This window comes from Sinohyriopsis cumingii, chromosome 1, assembly GCF_028554795.1.
Source record: "Sinohyriopsis cumingii isolate HCF-2022 chromosome 1, ASM2855479v2, whole genome shotgun sequence".
NCBI lineage: Eukaryota > Metazoa > Mollusca > Bivalvia > Unionida > Unionidae > Sinohyriopsis > Sinohyriopsis cumingii.
In genome coordinates this window covers 49,093,054-49,112,610 of record NC_142961.1, presented here as the reverse complement: position 1 = coordinate 49,112,610, position 19,557 = coordinate 49,093,054, and the positions used below count along the sequence as shown (strand labels likewise).

General features: G+C 33.3%; 1 protein-coding gene across 3 annotated transcripts in view; it reads right to left on the bottom strand.

Annotated features, from left to right (window-relative positions):
- Positions 1-4,167: 4,167 nt before the first annotated feature.
- Positions 4,168-19,557, bottom strand: part of LOC149806836 (3'-5' exoribonuclease HELZ2-like) — a 57,025-nt gene continuing 41,635 nt past the window's right edge. For 2 of the 3 annotated variants that reach the window (XM_089958293.1, XM_089958299.1), the window contains exons 28-33: positions 18,360-18,728; positions 17,000-17,256; positions 14,889-15,125; positions 13,970-14,126; positions 13,053-13,220; positions 4,168-11,319 (exon numbers count right to left, since the gene is read on the bottom strand). In XM_089958293.1, coding sequence (XP_089814419.1) covers positions 11,165-11,319; positions 13,053-13,220; positions 13,970-14,126; positions 14,889-15,125; positions 17,000-17,256; positions 18,360-18,728 — 1,343 coding nt within the window. In that variant the 3' untranslated portion in view covers positions 4,168-11,164. Of the gene's footprint in view, positions 11,320-12,554; positions 12,794-13,052; positions 13,221-13,969; positions 14,127-14,888; positions 15,126-16,999; positions 17,257-18,359; positions 18,729-19,557 lie in introns of those variants that run through there. The other variant, XM_089958304.1, reaches the window with a different exon arrangement.

The following is a 19,557-nucleotide window of genomic DNA, read 5'->3' as shown; positions in this document are numbered from 1 at the left end:
TCTATCTAGCTAGCTAGCTAGCTAGCTAGCGCTTTTCTCCCTTCTTTCCGAATGGATCAGGTGCAGGGCAACCCAGTTGATAATTTTACCCGATGACGTTTAACCTGCTATACTTATAGAGCTAATCTACTCGCATGACACAAAACATCGGTTGTTAATTTTGTCTTTTATGATCTACATGAACTAGGTGAACAATAGTTTCATTGTGCGATATTTCGCTTAAAATCCGTTGCACGTCATCAGTAATGAAGAATATGTAACAAACCTATCTATGAGGAAATATACGTTGTTAAAAAAAAATTCAGAACGTCAATAACAGAAACAAAATGTTAGCAGACCCTTGACATGGACATGTATGAGATTGTCTATATATTGTGAAAATTAAAGTTTGGTTAAGAACTTATGTACATTGAGAAATCTCAAGCGAATGAAGGTTTATTGTCCTGCTTTTGACTATTTTGTTTTCCAACGACATTAGGACCTTTTATTACGTATTTACTATGCTCCCCTAATAAAATTAGGATGAACATATACCAGGATTTAGATTGAAACACCAACTCATAATTTCCGTATTCCACTTTTGTACAGGACATTATGGGGTCCATGTCAACATGCATCTTATTTATTCCGTCCAAGCTTAATAAATTCCTGTCATTGGAATTTAGTTCATTGAATCTGATTAATAGATAGACCAGATAGACCAGTATGATTGACCGATAGGTCAGTTGGTTACATTGATACCACCATAAAGAATACAATGATTTGTCTGTGCAAAAATGTTACGTAAATTATAGCAGCTATTCAAACACAATGTTTAAGGTACAAAAAGGACACAATGATAGTCATACAGAAAGAAGATTCAGCTTTAGAATTCTTTAAAGTCCAACAAATGTTAATATACCAACTTAGGTGATGTCATATTTTCAGATCTTCCAAATGGTCCCGGAAGCATGGTAAGTTTTTCGTGTATATACGAGAGAATTGCAAACAGAGAGAGAGAGAGAGAGAGAGAGAGAGAGAGAGAGAGAGAGAGAGAGAGAGAGAGAGAGTGTGGCCAGGGGAGGAGAAGTGTTATGCGACCGGGCTTCTGTACAGTTTCTTTGTTATCCAATCAGATCTATGAAGGTTGATCCTTAAGTGTAACTTTTCAGTTTCTCCGACATGCTGAATGCTACAGATCTTACATATGATGAGATACATTACATTCTCTGTTTTGCACATTTTGTTTGGACCATGTATGCCTAGTTTTTCTCTAGTCACTGTGCTCGAAAATGTCCTGGTCTCTATCATATGTTGACACGTTTTGCACCTTTTATCGCCACAGGGGCAGATTGACTAGGATGGTCTTGATTAGTGATTGGCATTAGCTTCGCCCTGACTAGGACGTCTTTGAGGTTTTTTGGTCTCCGGTAGGCGGCTATTGGTTTGTTAGGGAGGATTAACTTTAACAAAACATAACATGGTGTCAGAAGTGAAAGTTTTGGAATAAGTTGGATTTATACCATTAAGAAGTTAACTCCATAGCAATGCTAAACTTTGGATGCACAAGTTTATGTGTTAATTGTGACATCATGGAGAAACTCAATCAGCCACCTGATATGGACTTGAATTCACACCATCTAACATAAACTTAGAGGAGGTGGAAGCAGACTATACAGTTGTACTTAGATGTTGCGTTTGCAGATACAGAAGACAAAGAAAAATTCAATGCTTTCCTATATATTATTGGTCAGGATGGTAGAGACATTTAGAACACATTTACATTTGAGGCCAATGAAGCTGAAAAAATTGCTTCACTTATCAAGACGTTTGAGGACTATGGGAGTACGAAGCAAAACATTAGAGTAGAAAAGAAAAGATTCAATACAAGAATCCAACAAAAGAATGAAACCATTGACCAATATGTGACTGAACTTGAATTGATTGCAAAGAACTGCAAATTTGAAAATCTGCAGGATGAATTTATTAGAGATAGAATTGTCTGTGGGACTAAGTTTGAAAAAGTTATGAAAGACTTTTACGAGACGATCAACTGACATTACAAAAAGCACTGACTATCAGACGAAATATCCAAGAGGCAGATTCAAAGTATGCGAGATGAAGCAGCTGCACCAGAAGTTCATGGTGTAAAAATGAAGAATAAAGAAAAGAAAATGGCACAATCGAAGAAAGCGGAAACGTTATATATGAAATCAGACTCCAGATTATTCAACTGTGGTAAATGTGGCAAATTGCATGCAAAAGGTAGGTGTCCAACCTATGGAAAATCTTGCTACAGGTGTCGAAAACAGCATCATTTTCTGAAATGCTGCAAAACAAAACGGGTTCATGGTATGCAAGAATACTCAAGCGAAGAGGAAAAAAGATCTTTTGTAGGAACTGTAACGAAGACAAACACATCTGAGATGGACATGGACAGCGAAATTGAGTTTTATGTGCACATGATCATGTCAAATGTACAGATTGTAGATACAAAGTTAGAAGCAATGAAGACTGGAACTAAATGTGATAATAAAATGATCAAATTACGAGAAATGATTGAAAAGGGATGGCCAGATGATAAACATCTCGTACCTTTTGAAATCAGAAATATCTGGAACTGCAGAGATGAACTTTCAGAAATGGACGGGTTAGTTCTAAAATGAGAGAAGATTGTAATACCTCATGCTCTTCAGAAAGAAATGCTAAAAGAGTTGCACAAAAGTCGTATGGGCATTGAGAAAGACAAAGCAAAGAGCAAGATACATATATTGGCCTGGCATGAATGTACAAATTGCCGACACAGTATCGAATTCTTCTACTTGCCAGGAATACAGAAAGTCATTGTTGTCTACACAACCTACTGCACCATGGGAAATGGTTGGAACAGATTTATTATGTGGAATAATTACAATTATGTCTTGATAGTAGACTATTGCTCCATATATTTTGAAGTTGCCAAGTTATCAAATATACGAGCAATCACAGTAATCACACATACAAAGTCAGTTTTTGCAAGACATGGAATACCAGAAGAAGTAAGGAGTGATAATGGACCACTGTTCTCCTCAAAAGAATATGGTCAGTTTGCAAAAACCTGGGGATTCAAACACACAACGTCAAGTCCCAAGTATTCACAGTCTAATGGTTTAGCAGAAAGAACCATTCAAATTGTCAAAGGAATTCTCAATAAGGCAAAGAGATAGGGAAAATACACATATTTATCGATCTTTGGGAACCAGCTGTAGTCGTCAGAAAAAGTAGCACTCCATGGTATTATGATGCGAAATCCCAGAATGGTTCTATATACACGAGAAACCGAAGACATCTGTTACAAAGAAAGGAGACATTACCAGAGATATATGAGACATACGAAGATACTAATCAGGAGGTCACTGAACTGAATGACATAACGCCATTAGTCATCAATGAGCCTAACCAAACAGGAGAGATTCGAACAAGGAGTGGACGTCTAATAAAAAAGCCTGCAAAATATATAGATTTTGTTATGTGAACTTATGTGTGTGTGTGTGCTTGTGTGTGTCCACCAATGAGGAGGCAAACAGTTGAAATAGAGTCTGTTGAGAAATGAACTGAGGTACGTATATATAAGTGCCAATCTTATCTTACCATATTGTGCGGTTAAACTTTAGTTTAAATATTTGCATTTGACTTCACTGTATATATTACCATGTAAAGAATACCATTCTGGCTTTAATATGTTACCATGTACCATCACAATCAGTGTAATGAACTTTGGAAATACAATAAAGAGAATCAGATAACATTTATTTAAATCTCGTTTTTCAGAAATAACACTTCCAGGGATAAAAGGTGTCACAAATGATACATCAGTGTCTGTAAAAATGTCTTACCTATGCGTAACCATAGAAGACTACTGAATTGTTATTCAAAAAGAAACAGAGGCATCTTAATAGAACGTAAGTAATTGTATTCTGTTCTAATTTCCATTTGGACGGAAATATGTAAGACAAGTAGATAGTAACTGTCAAGTCAAATATTATATGCGCATACAAATACTTCTGAAACTAATGGTATTTTATCAATTGAACCAGATACCAAATAGAATGTCAGAGACAGTGGAGCAAAACATTTAAGAAATCCTAACAATCCCATTCATTTAGAATACGGAGCTTAATGTGGAATCGAAAAAATGAGATCATTGCCACATTATCGTAGAGACAGATAATCGTTTATTAACAGCAAACTAAGAATGTAAAACAAGAGTTAATTACTGTGTAAATCTTTGCCGCATGGCCTCAGTTCACTGTGAATCATATTGCAGTAGAGTCATTACATTCTAGCAAGACTCTGATTATTGCATATTAGCGAAGTAAACTTCTAGCGAATTACCAATGTACAAAAATATAGAAAAGTTTGGTCGTAATAAAACATAAGATATTCTTGAACAAAGTAAATAATTTCTGTTTTATTCCTACACTTAAGCGCACGTAAAACAAATAGCTGCTAACAACGAGGAGTGCCCTTAGAAAATATAGACAAAACATCAATCGGCATATTCTTTAATGCAGTAACTACAAGTTTATATTTTCACTCAATGATATTACATCCTTAAAATAAGAGGGCGCATATGAAATTGAAGTTATAGATTCCTACCTCTTGCAGGTTTTCAGATCGCTTCGGCTGGGTAGAAGTACACTTTTCAATTTTGTGATTGACAGTCATCGATTCCTCTGAATAATGGTCAATGTACCACCTACTAATTTGCATACATGTATTTCCTTCAAACCGCTTTTTTTGAAAGGCAATCAATGATTGAAATATCGTAAATAAGCATAATGTGAAAGGTCTGAAAGAATTGGATGCAAAATGTAGAGGTTATTAAGAGCTGAATGTGTATATGTTAGCTAGTAAATTCTTTAGATTTGTCCTTTTCGGTTTGGCAAGCTTTTCCCACAACGACTGTATTATATAGCAATTCACGGCTCTATGCCGTTCAAACTGGTCAACACTTTATTGGAAATTACTTTTTTGCGATACATAATCGACTTATGCCACGCTCAATCAAGGGTGTTTTAACCAAACCTGAAAAATTACTTTTATTTTGTCAAAGAGGTTTTCCATAATCATACTAGCACCCATCCACATAAAAGTATACCCCAGTGATTTTTAAAAGTGTGCTACTGATCTTAATCCTTGAGTGCTGTAACTCGTGAAAGCTACTGCAGCGATTCTTTCTAACAGTTGAAGGGTCTTTTTAAGAATCTTTGTGTGAATGTATTTTATTTGAAAACGATTATTTTCTTCATGTGCACTGTAATTATTTTTATCACTTTGTTTCCAGGGAAATTAATGATTATTTATAAGAATTTCAGTGACCTTGACATTTGAACTCGATGAAATACATTAATAGCAAGTAATATGTTGAACGTCTATCCGTAAATACGAATACCCTGATTATTAGAAATGTCTAACAGACTCCATCCCCATTAATTCTAATATTAACAAATATATCACAGATAAGCTCGCGTGTTACAATTAACAACGTTCTTGATGTATATCTTTATAAACAAATATACAGTAGATAATTTTACGCAAAAAGTGTCAATCAGCACTTTTAATTTGCTAATAATGGAGGTTTGCATTTTTTTAATAGATCACTTTCTTCCGATGACATGTTTTAAAAGAATAATATATACTTACAAAATGGCAAGATGAGAAAGTGCACTTTTTATAGCTGTAGATTGATTTTCATTCACCAGAGGCCAATACCCCCCCCCAAAAAAAAAAAAAAATTGATTCCCTTTCTCAAACAAATTGGCGCTGTTAGACTTATACACGAACGTTTGAATTCAGGTAAGTTGCCAGTATAAGACAAGGAGTATAAAGAAAACTCGCCATGGATGCATAAGCCTCAACGCAAAACAATTATGAAGTGATATTGCAACACTTTAAGGTGTTTTTGAACTTGCACATGTGGTGTATACAGTATAACACGCGACCCAGAAGTTTGATCCTATGACACAAATTTAAATTGAGATTCTTTTCACAAATAAAATACTCTAATATTAAGAAATTAATTCGATATAACATGATATGATGAACAGCATCAACGATACAGTAAACTTGATGGCTGTACAGTTCACCTCTTGAGAACCAAATAAAAAACCAAGCAGTCATATTTGAGGACATGATAACAGATCATCGAAATACTCTTTGAAATGTTGCCACTTGAGGGCTTAATGTAAAGAAGTTCATTCTGGAAACAAATTACAGTGTAGTACGAATAGCATGTTCGCTCAAAACATGAAACATAATTCATATATTATCACTATATCCTTCATAAGCACATTACATATTTAATATTTCAATATGTAGCAGGACAATTGTCAAATCCTAATAACCAATTCTACATACAAATTAAAATACATCTATATTATACATTTCAAAAGCACTTCTCAAAGCCAGATGATTGGTTCTGTTGTACAGAACAATTGTCCTAAGTATCAATCTTCATATTGAATGTCCTGCATACATGCACGCAAAGCATGAAACAGAAATAACATTAACATGCACATAATAATTAAATCGACATAAAATTTACTATTGTAGCTTGATATATATGAACACAAATAATGGGGAGGGGATAAAACTCATTGAAAAATATTATCTACCAGATAAAAGGAATCTACAGTTCATAATTATATAGCAATGAAAACCATAATGTTACTTGCTTGTATTTAAATGTGTTTTAAATTAATTGCATCAGTACCTACCAATCGTTTGAATATGTCCTGCATTACCATTAAAACAGGAAATTCAGTGGATTGAATTCTTAAACTACATTAAAATCATTTTATGTGCTTTCGTCATGAACCAATTCTACAAAAAGATTAGTAATAAAAGTTGAATTTGAATAAACGCTGCAAATGTATCAGCAACGTAATATAACACGATGATTTGCTGACAAAAATACGACTCCAAATACACTCTACTCCACTTAGAATGTCATATATAGCAGCGACATAAATGTCTCAGAGTTCACTGTTTTAGCTATGTGTTACGGACACTTGAGATCTGCATAGAACTTGATTGGCTATCGCATAATGCATAGGCAGATAAGAATCTATTCTGTTCACATAAAACAAAAAGTACGACAAATATTTTAAAATACCTCTCTTTGCCGATATATTATGCGACGGCATATCTGGATCTTCGCAGCTGGATGCACTTTTCCTGTCGCGACTTATTTCGCTAGCTTTGGTTTCTGTTTGTCAATTTTCAATAAAATGTTTCAAAATTTAAATACGTAAATAATGTCAAAACTTAAGATAAAAATTTGGAAATGCAACTTATTGGTCAACTATATAAAATGTGACTGATATCATAGTACTATAGTGAGGCAACATTTCCAGGTAAGACGTTTGTCAGTTTCAATATGAATATCTTCTGTATTTAGATGGTATAGTGAACTTAACAGTGTTAAAAGGCACAGCAACTAAGTGTCGTGAAGTGGCTATTTCATGCGATTGTCTTCAAAAAAAACCAAACAAATTCAAGCACATAATAGATAGATACACATAATAGTTCTTTCAATCCTGAGATAAGATATTTTTCAAAACTAAATTCAAATTGTTCTTTTAAATATAATTAAAGATATATTATGCAAGAATGGTCTATAAATATGTGCACCGTATATGCTTTGGAACAAAAGATCTAAAATCATTATTCGAAAGTGGTCATGGATGGAGAATATTACTGCAAAAAGAAGGCGCATTGAAACACAAACACAAACACACACACACACACGAAACACATACAAAACGTACCACTCCTTGCTAAGTAAAACGTAGAATTCAATTAGTAGAATCCATGACGTTGAGACATTTTAAATACCTAAGCAATATTAACACATGGCGATCATGCAACCTTGTCGAAGTTTTAATATTACATTAAGACAACTATAAAATAATAACCAAATTACAAAACGTTCAAAAGAATTCCCTCTCTGCAATATTTTTGTGGCCAGGCATAAGCACATAATGCTCCATTCCATCTACTAGTTGTAACATGGCATAATCTACAGTCACAAGAATTTCCAACACTTTATGGTTCATGATTAATAATTATGGCGAAAAAATTATAAGGTTTACAGAAAATGCAACAAACGGATCCAAATTTGCAATTGATGCCGTAAATCTAGAAATTAGACAAAAGTTTTGTAGAAATATTAATAAGTATTGTCACCATATTAATAAAACACAACATCAAAACATGTTTTAGAGCAGCTTTTACCCATGCTTTGTTTAGACAAAGTCCAAGCGATGGTGAAACTATGTGATAATTGTAACAGATGGATTTGGAAAGAATGGAGCCATTCCCTAAATAACTTATCCTAAACCTATCATCAATCAGTTTTGGAGTAAATGTTAACAGCAACTGTAAGATATTGACCACAATTTGCACATTGGACGTTTTCACAATACGGTGAAAATCTTACATTTTAATGACAAAGGAAATGCCATTTTAATAACAAAGAAAATAACAGTTGAATAGCAAAGGAAATAAATCACATATTATAATATTATGACCAGCCAGCGGAAGTATGCTTTATCTCACGATACGTAGTCACCTTTTGCCTTTGCCGTATATTGTTGGGTTTGTTTAAATACCCATTACCCTTAAACTCTGGCAGACTAACCATAAAAGCACTAGAGATTTTCAAGTAACAGTTGTAGCAATACATTTTGAATAAAGTTAATATGTAATACAGAAAAGATTTATATCTACTCCATAAAAGTTATTGTAATAACATGAAAAAACATTTAAGATAACACGTTTACAACAATGCATGCATCCACATTACACAAATAGGTGCTCATTATACAATTAAAGCAAGGTATGTTTATCAAACATAGGATTACCTATAAAACATGTATGAGTGTGTTTCCAATGGGGTTCAAGCTGTGGTTCAAGATGTAGGCCACAAAAGCTTGAAGAATGACATAACCATGCAGATTAAAAACTGTTAGCAAGGAGGGTGTGCATACTATAATATACAATCAAATGACAATTAAAAAAAGAATATCACATTTTAGAGATGACAAGAACAATAGGTTGGAAAATAATAAGATGAAAATCGGATAAGAATGAGTGCCACAAATTATTATTCTTTACTGATTTAAACAAAGGACAATTAATTGAAATACATAATAATGAAAATTCCTTTCATCAGTAATTGCATCTTTCAATTAATTCAGAATTTACTGCAGTTTTAAAACCTATTTCTCGTTGTAATATATTTAATATTCTATGATAAGGCATTCCCATCATGTTGCATTTGGATGAGATGCTGAAGAGGGTACACTATTTACTCTTGAAGGTACATAATTATAATTATTGCTTCTAATATCATAATGTTGTTGGTCTGGTACCTTACGAAATTAGTAGATGATGCATACAACGTTTGCCGACTTCTCAAGCTTTGTTTTCTCCTTTTATCATCCCAACACTTGAAAGAGCAGATTGGCGAATAGAGCTAACTTAAATGTTTGTAAATCAAATGGTTTAATTCTGAACAATCTGAAGTTTATTTCTCTAATCTTGACTGAAATCAGAACATCACGAGGAAGAAAAATAATCAACATGACATTGCAATTTTAATGTACATGGATCATGTTACGAAATGCGTTCTCTTTAGCTTCCTTTGTACCATCTCTTCACCTGTCAATATATTACATCTCTCTCAAAGATAATCGAAATAACAAACGTTGTCTCCTTTGCATATTCCATCCGCCATTTTTAGGTAATCATTACTATATATGACAAGAATAGTATATTGGATATTGAATATAAAACCTTGTTAGCAAAGATTCTAGTGGGGCACAATTGTGATATCAACGAGACTTTGGATGTAAAGTGCACTTGCATAAGGAAGAAGACAATATTGTCATATGAGAGTTTTAAAAGGTAGCCCGAAAATCTTTTCTTTTGACATAAATGGCGTAAGCGATGGGGATAAAGAGCTTGTCGAAAATACAGGTTTGTCGAACTGCTTTGATAAAAAGTGGCCTGTTAATACTGGAGGACTTTATGGGGTCCATTCACAAGTCATCTTTCATTGCAATAAACAAACTTAAAAAAATGAAATATTACCTGCCATGGACCTGGAATTTCTATTTGTCTAGATACACGCAGATAAATGTAGATCAGATGACGAAATATTTGCTATTGAAATATGTTACAGTGATAGGAGAACTTGATAGAACTGAACATGCTTCTGATATTGTTATAGCAATTTTCAGGGTTGTCTAATTGAATGGATGTTGTTAATGATTACTAACATATCACATGAGTAAGACAGGTAGAAGATACAGATACGAAATGCGTGCGCATGATCCACAATTTACAACACGCTGGTGGAATGAATGGTTGATCTGTATTAGACTGTCTTGAAGTATCCCGGTATTATCGAATCTTTCCAAAACAAATCAAAACTATACATAAATATATAAGTATCATTCATCAAAAACACAATTTTATATTCTAAAATTTTCTACGTCAAAAGTGAGGAACAGAAACATATCCGGATAATCTAATTGTTCGTTCTTCTAATTGCTTGATGAAATGCAGTAAATTAAACTTACTTAAAGTGTCATGTCTTATTTTTAATATATTTCTGTACTAAGCACATACTTGCTACTTAACATGTTTCAGTGTAACCAGCCTTTGATCAACATTTTGAAATCGACAGTTATAAGAAATGTTACCGTTGACATATTGCGTATGAAGGTCTGAGAATAAATATGCAATCTCAAAGTTATGCCACATCTTTCTCATTTCTAGGCCATCTCAGTTTTACAATAAACTATGACTGTGGTGCATACAATTTAACATTTGTTTGCCTCACGATATTAAAGCGAGCGAAATGAATTTTTATCTCATGTTACGAATAACCATGAACAACGTTTATAAAATGTACTAAATTTAACATGTCTATTCCACTTTCTGGACGACAAAATTTGCAAAATTGCTTGAATATAAACTCAAAGGTTTGACGTTTCACGAAAGTGAAATCAAAGCATGTCATGAATTAATCAATATCCAGATAGCGCAAATAATTTATTTTCTGTTCTACTATTTCACATGAAATCATGTACAGTGTGCAGATGGTGATGTTTGCTTTTAAAGATGATCTTTCTTCTCAGTAGTTTCTCTGTTTGAATGTCGTCGGACGTCGTCTCTGATTCATCGGCACTTTGGGAGGGAATGTTTCAGCATCCCTAATACAGTCGTGGATTTTATAATGTTTTATGAGTTTTTTCCAAACCTTGTTACACCTAAGTAGTTTCATGTTACCTTTAAAGAAATAAGATAAATTATAAAATCATCCTCATCATTATGATCTTCGTCGCTATTGTGTTTGTAGTCAATTTCGTTGTTGAATTATTAATCAGTCTTCTTATCCGACTCATCCTCATTCAAATAATAATAATAATAATAATAATAATAATAATAATAATAATAATAATTGTTATTATTATTGGTATTTTTATTATAAAAGCACTCTGCAAAACACATAACCAAAAAATTCTGAAGCTTAATATTCTTTTGATTTATCATTCTTATAGCGATAATTCTTGTATTAATTTCGTTCTTACATTTCTATAACGAACTCTGTTCGTAGCAGAATTTTAATTCCCACATACCCAAGAACAAGGATATTCTACCTAGGCGGAAGGCGAGCTGGAACCACCAAGACTGCTTCAAAGGATCATAGTCCTTTGATCAGCTTCGACTATTACCAGAGGCATTTATCGACTCTTACACCACCCGCGTGGAAGCCTCAAAGAGTGGGACGTTTGACACCCAGTTAAATTCTAACGGACCAATCAAAATTAGTTGACCAGAGGGCTAAAACGGAATGGGGCGTGGTCTAAACTTTATGCTGGAATAGGCATCATTTGTAAAGGAAAATTTTCGCGAAGATTTCAGTGTATATAGGGTTTGGGAAGAGTACAAACGCGTGAGTCTGACTCAGATCTCAGTGTTTTAGGAAAAAAGATAAGTGTGGTTAAGGAATTCTAAAGAAAGGCCTCCACGAAATGGCTGAATTTTGCAACTGAATTGAGTTAATTTGATTGTGTACATTCAGTTGCTGTAATTATGTTTAGCTGAGTTATGACGTACATTTGTTGTTTTTAGAATGCTTGCGTTATGATGTGGATTTGCAGTTATTAGAATGTAATTAGCGTAGATTGATTGATATGCGAAGTTAGGCGCTAAGTTATATATATATATATATATATATATATATATATATATATATATATATATATATATATATATATTAGAATGCTTGCTTTATGATGTGGGTTTGCAGTTATTAGAATGTAATTAGCTTAGATTGATCGATATGCGAAGTGAGGAGCTGAGTTATATATATATATATATATATATATATATATATATATATATATATATATATATATATATATATATATATATATATATATATTTCGTAATTATTATGACGCATGCGGTAAGGATGATTACTTCATTAAATATGCTATAGATTACCATATAGGATTTTGTTAATATTTGGATGTGTATGTGTTACCATAATCACAGAAGTATTATTATTCGTAAGGTAGGCACGCACGAGTTATGGAAGTATAGAGGTGTTTATACTTATGACCTTGTAAAGTTTGTCGCTCATTAATCTAACTGAAGGTCCGTGAGCGAGTGGTGAATATCTGGAAAATAGGATAGGGATGCAAGACATAATGTGACTTGATGCATTTATTCTGAAGTTTCCAGGGCACGCAGGAGGCTGAAAGGAGGAGAAGAAATTAAAATAGTTGAAGGAAGGAGGAAGATAGAAGTCTTATTTATCAATAGGGCTGTTTGAAAACAGATCGATCCATACTATCCATTTTACACTCCTAAATCTTTTGTAAATATCATGTTAGAATAATAGTTTCTTTTCTTAAAATTATATATATATATATATATATATATATATATATATATATATATATATATATATATATATATATATATATATATATATATATATATATATATATTACCGATGATGATGATGCCATTTCGAGCCCTTGTGAGAGCCACGTTGATTTGATGCTGATCAGTGATAAACCCGAGATTCTGTTTGCACCATCCTAGAGTGGGATTTTGCTCTATCAGATGTGATGGTAATGATCGAACGGTGCTGAAGATAACGTAGTCCCATTCACCACCTTTAAAAACGAAAACAAACATCACTCTCATGAGGAACTCGGATTATCTAAATGATAGATTCACTAACCCAGCGATTTGAACACTTCGGTTTTTTTTTGTTTCACAATCGACTTGAATGAATAGAAACCCTAACACAGTGAGTTTTCCTAATGTCCGTCAAAACAAGGACACTATGTTTTATATAAAGATAAACATAGGTCCAAGAGAATTACTTTATGAAGTTACCAAATATTTCGTGCAATTAACCTCCAAAAATAATTTTCTCTGGCGTTTATTCATTCATGCACATTGGGCCTGGCACGTATGAACTACATTGTGTAATCCCGTGATTAACCATATGTGAAATGTTAAAATTCATAGTTTTAAGAAAAAAACAATATAAACTCATGTTATATGTCATTAATGCTGTGTTCTGACGATCCACCAGTTGACGGATAATAACTTTTCTGAAATATAACACAATAATTACCGACATGGTAATGAAATATTGGTGTAGAGTAAAGAACATAGAATTTTACTTATATGAAAATTTTATGGCAGAAATATTCTTACAGATCGGTGATATTTATTTAAAAATTATTTATTTTGTATTTTGGACCAAATCTATCATAGCTGGAGAAATCTAGACACATGACGTCTTAGCGCCATTCTTACTCATGACCTATACCTTTTAGGTTTTTGTACGATTCATACGTTTGATAGTAAATGTGTCGGTGATCTACAAAGTGTGTACCCATATAATACAAACCCTGGCTTGATACAACAGTGCTGACTTTAAAATTATAGAAACCATTCTTCTCTAATTGATCTCTAAGTTTTGAACACTGTGAGTTGTACTGAGAAAGAACGATGATCCTGTTGGTCTTGACATGCTCCTCATATACCAAATGGTAAAATACTTCCACCTGAAATAAATAAATGCCTTGTTGGGGAAATACAACTTTTAATTGTGAGATATATGCAAGGAAAGAAAACGAAGGCTTTTGATGTTGAAAGTGTTATTTGAAATTGAATTCTTATATTCTGTTTTGACCTCATGAAGCATGGAAAAATTGTTGAGAAATCGGAGACACATACATTCTCGTAATTTCGTAATATATTTGGAATAATTATTTGATTTGTACAAAGATGAATATGTCTAAATATTTAGATTTCGAGCCGCGAAATATTTACTCTTCATTTGAATTTTGGTATAAAATCAAGGCATGTTGTCAATTGAGGAATATTGACAAGATCTAGATCAATTATGGTCAAGTGCAAGGCACGACCGTTGTAAAGGCGAGGTCTCGGAATCAATATGGAGGTTTCTTGTTGAGATCTATCAGCTGTAGTATTTGAACCATTATGCCTGGTCAGAAAGGACTATGTTCGTTTCGTGTTTGGTCTGATAAATATTCTAATCTTAAAAAGTGTTAATACAGCTACGATTCTATTTCGTGACTTTAATTGCCATTTCCAATGTCGATGTATTTTTCTGCCGTGCTGAAAGGCACAGGTTAATGCAGCTGAGTGTAGTGTTGGTTTTTGAAAAATAACTTGAAGTGGGATTAGTTTAATAGACTTTCTGGTTAAATTAACAGGAATTGGAATTTGAAACAGAAAGAAGAGATAAACAAGGTTTGTCTTATAGCATCCCTTCAGCATGTAAGGGAGTTTTTTTCTCATACCACTTTTTCTATTTCTTTCAAATTGCTTCTGGAGTGTTCATTTCCTTCCTCCGTTGATGCTTTGAGTACCATTTCTTCACCCTCTACATGACATAGTATGTGCGGCTTAAATGCATCACGCCATATTGAGAGTGGATTCCAAATACCATCTTTCCAAAGTACCCTATCGTCATTCTCTTCGGTGATTAGTCGACTGCTATAAAACATTTTCGATGGAAACTTACACAATCCCGGATTCTGAAAATGGAATGAGATGATCCTTAAATATTTTATGATATATTCATGAAAACATAATACTCGGGTATAATGTATCAATCTGAGATTTCTGGCATATATATGGATAAACCCGCTTCAACAGAGTAGCATTCAGACCTTAAAAAGAATCTAGTTAAGGAAATACCCCTCCCCACCATAAAACAATATATAACCTGTGAAAGATACATGTTTCAGCAGAACTATATTCAATGTATTTTCAACTAAATATACGTATTTACAGAGGTACCCACATTTCTCGGCTTCAAACTCTCGATAACAATGACAATATTGGAATTTTCAGTGAACATGCTAAGTAACGTATGTACAAATTGAAGGGCAAGTAGTCTAGATATGGCTATGACAGAAATGTTTTACCTTGACTCTGGAGCAAAGATTTGCAAAATATATTAAAAAAGCAAGTATTTTGCAAGACAAGTCCATTCCACAACATTGCTTTCAACATCAGCGAACTGAACAAACATGTTCCTGCATAGCCAGGATTCATTTCATGTGCATCAGTATCTGTTAACGCTGTTGCAATGTTGATTCATTGGTCATTGATCATTCAACCATGTGTTCGTCAACAGTTGATACTATTTTACAGCAGATAACTGCCATTGCAACATCATTTGGTCAATCAAGTATTAAAGTTACTGCAAACTCTGAAATCTACTTCAAGGCGCAGTTCTTTTGGAGCCCAAATGGAGCAATAAGTTAGCAAGGTCACGCAGGCATGCAACTGAAGATAACATGCCTTTTTATAAATTTTTAACTCTTTAATTAATCAGTTGGGGCATTTGTCAGTCTCAGTTGAATCTTTGTGTGATTTAAGTCATCGATTTAGTTGACATCAGGCATAGAATGAACAAACTAGGAAATAATATCTATTCAGTATATGGTGTCACGCCTACATACTGCAATACTGAATTCGGGTCTAGGAATGAATAACTCGCAAGTGAACAATACTATTGATACGCAGGTAAGAAGATTAGATCGGAAACAAGAGTCTTAATACATAATCTTTTATTGATTTTAACAAACATTTTGCGAATGTCATTGGTTTTATTGGAGTAGAGTTGCATTTTTGAAGTCATTAGCAAATATCTCACACATATTGGACGGATATATCTGTTCATGATAGGAAACTATTAAGGTTAATTGATATTAAAGGGTATTTAATTTAAAGACGATTTGGTTGTTACTGTCAGTTTCGGATTAGTTTCAAAGAAACCAAATTCAAATATTTGAAACATATATACGCCAGTATATACAGACTGTCCTGTAAACTAAACCCAAAGCCTGCCGTTAAAGAAAGCAATCTTAACATTTTTACTGTATAATGGAAACGCATTTTTTTAATTTGCTGTTTGACTCTTGATAATAATGTCACAACTGGTTACTTGCTTAAAAATATTTCAGCGCTAAAGATATGGTACAAATAATTATTTTACAGCCCGAGAATCAGTCTATTGTTGGTTGGAATAAAAACAGATTACTAACATTTTTTAAATACACCTATTGGCATGTAAATGGATTTATTATTTCTTTCATAGTTAGTTTGATAAACTTCAGTCTATGTACTATAGTTGACAACTTCAGTTTATCAGCACGTAGCTCACAAATGCAACATGTTTTGAAGCCCGACAACCTTTGTAACTCTAATAAATGGAAGCATGTGTGGTTTGTATGTCAATGTAATGCAGAAATCATATTCTATTTGTCAGAATCTTAATATTAAGTTCCATATAAATAAATTGATAGATCGAGCCACAAAGGTGTCATTGGTAAAAGTTACATCGTCATCCATTTCTCCATAATCGACTATTTGAAAGTAGTAAATATTAGAGGGTGCTCACCATTCTGTATTGCATGTTCAGAAATGTGTACTTGATATTGTGCTTTTTATGTTCCGTGGGTGATGATGCGTATCTTTCAAACAATGACCTCGACATTCCAAGTTCAGCTGCATGCTTGCTATTAATAATTGGCTGTAGCTGCATGTGATCCCCAATAAGAACGACCTGCTTCGGTCTTGTGGCAATGATGGGTGCCAAACATTCAGGCTCCGTACACATTCCAGCCTCGTCAATTACCAGCTGCCATATATTTGCATCTGTAACATAATCCGTAAACTTGATTTGTTAAGTATCGTCATATAAAGGCTCTGTGGTCTTCATTTTATTATTATATTATATTTCACTACAGTAAAGTTTCACTAGTTTGCAGTCTTTCTAGCTGATACTGTTCCAGAAAAGCAGAAAATGAACAATTAATTTGAAATATTTTACCCATAGACAAAATACATCCGATGACTCGCTACAATGGTGGACAAGCGGGTCATAAATCATCATGCTTATCAACTGAAGGTGAGATTCGGACTGCGATGACATATTGTCTATATAGACAGATGTGTTTTATTCGAGAGAATTACTCTCTTAATAAGAACTAAAATATCAGTCAGCATCTTTAAAAGTTGACTGGTATTATACAAAGTCAAATTCAGATATATCAACCTTGTAGCCTTCTTAAATGCAAAATGTTTAAAAGCATATAAACTACAATCCTGACACTGTGTTCTTCGCTATTATTATTATTATTATTATTATTATTATTATTATTATTATCATTATTATTATCAGTTCTTTTTTTGAACGTGTTGAAACTAGCCCTAAACGAAGAAAAAAACCGAAACAATATTTTCACTAACGTAAAATGCGATGTTAATGAAACGAATTTAGCCCAGTCAAAAAAACGTTTATGCTGTAACACTCAGAGTGAATTTCACTGCTTCAGGAATAAGTGTTTCACGCATCTTAACTATACAAACTAATATTGATGAATTGTTGCTAAGATAATTTTAAGATAAAAGTTGTTTCTAAGGTGTATTAACATCTAAGATAAGAATTTTAATGATTGACCTATCTGTATCGAAAGTGTGATACGACGGACATATACGAAAATAATATCTAAAATCACGTTGTCCATTTTGATGTATATTGTAGTTAGGTTTCAACCAAGTCATCAGATCGAAATCGGGAATGGTTCTGTAGATCTGCATTTACTGACATTTTCTTCGTAATGTTTGGTAAACTAGGGTTCCATTTAAGTCTGCCAAAAACGCAGTGTTTATTGTCATGTATCTAAAAGATTCCCATACTCGTTTTAAAGTACACTGTTAGGTACATATAATCAATTACGCATTTCTTCTGAACTTACTTGTATGAAGGATTCTATTGGTTGCCACTGCAGTTGTGCAAAGTATGACTTCATGTTCCTTCAATTCTTCGACGCGCGCCTTGTATCGCATACTCTTATATTCCTTAAACTCCTCCAACGTCGGGTTGTAGTCTTTCTTTTTGAACTTCTGATCGAAAGCCTTTAACTCACTTGCATATGTCTTTCCATCTTGTCTGATTAAGTAATGCATTGATACATCTCTTAAGCTTTCGTCCGATTTAGTGTCTCTCAAACTTTTTGTTGAGATCAACGTTCTCCCGTGCATTGGAAAATCAATATTTTCTATCGTCTTTCCATATATCCTGACGAGCTTTGGACATTTGCTACCAAGGCGTTCTTTTGACAATCCTGTTAAAATGATAAATGCATCCCCCCCCGCAAAACTGAATAAGAAATCAAACAAATAAACAAAATCAACAGATAACAAAAACATTGCGGTAAAGGCTAATAATACATGTTAACATATTAACACTTTTGAAAAAGGAAATCGATGAGCATTTTCAGATAAATAAACCGATTTCTTGGAAATAGCCAATTTTTCTGGAAGATTTTGATGTTAATCCTAAATGGTGTTTAGATTCCTCCATCGGACAAGTCCACCTACTTATGAGAAAATATTACATTGCAGTAGATATGATGCTTTATTTGTTTGTTTGATTTCTTTGTCTATTTAAAAATCACGTCGATTTCTTGTCTATTTTTCCTCCTGTTGTAAATATCATAACCATAATTTTTTTCCTTCTAACTTAGAATATGTTAAGTCGAAAATGAGTAGTTCTTTCGTTTTTTTGATGGCTGACTGATATCGAATGGACGAACAACGTTTTCATTTCAGCTTTTAGTATATGATCCCGCTTTCATATTATGTCCTTACTTAAATCAAAGTACATAGCATTCGTACGTTTAAATATTAAACGAATCAGAAATAAGCAAGTGTTTCTTCTTTCCGGGAACCCAATGTTTCCCTTGCGTATGTTCAATCATGTAAATGTATTTAATTTACAACATATTTAATATACAACTTTAGCTTTCTTATTTACCTATGATACATATACCTCGCCCAGCTAATCCAGAGGAGTTTACATTGTCCTTAAATATGATTTACTTAAAGTGGACAATTTAATTAATGAGGTATACACCCTTTGGGACGTTGTTTGATAACATAGCTTCCGTTAAC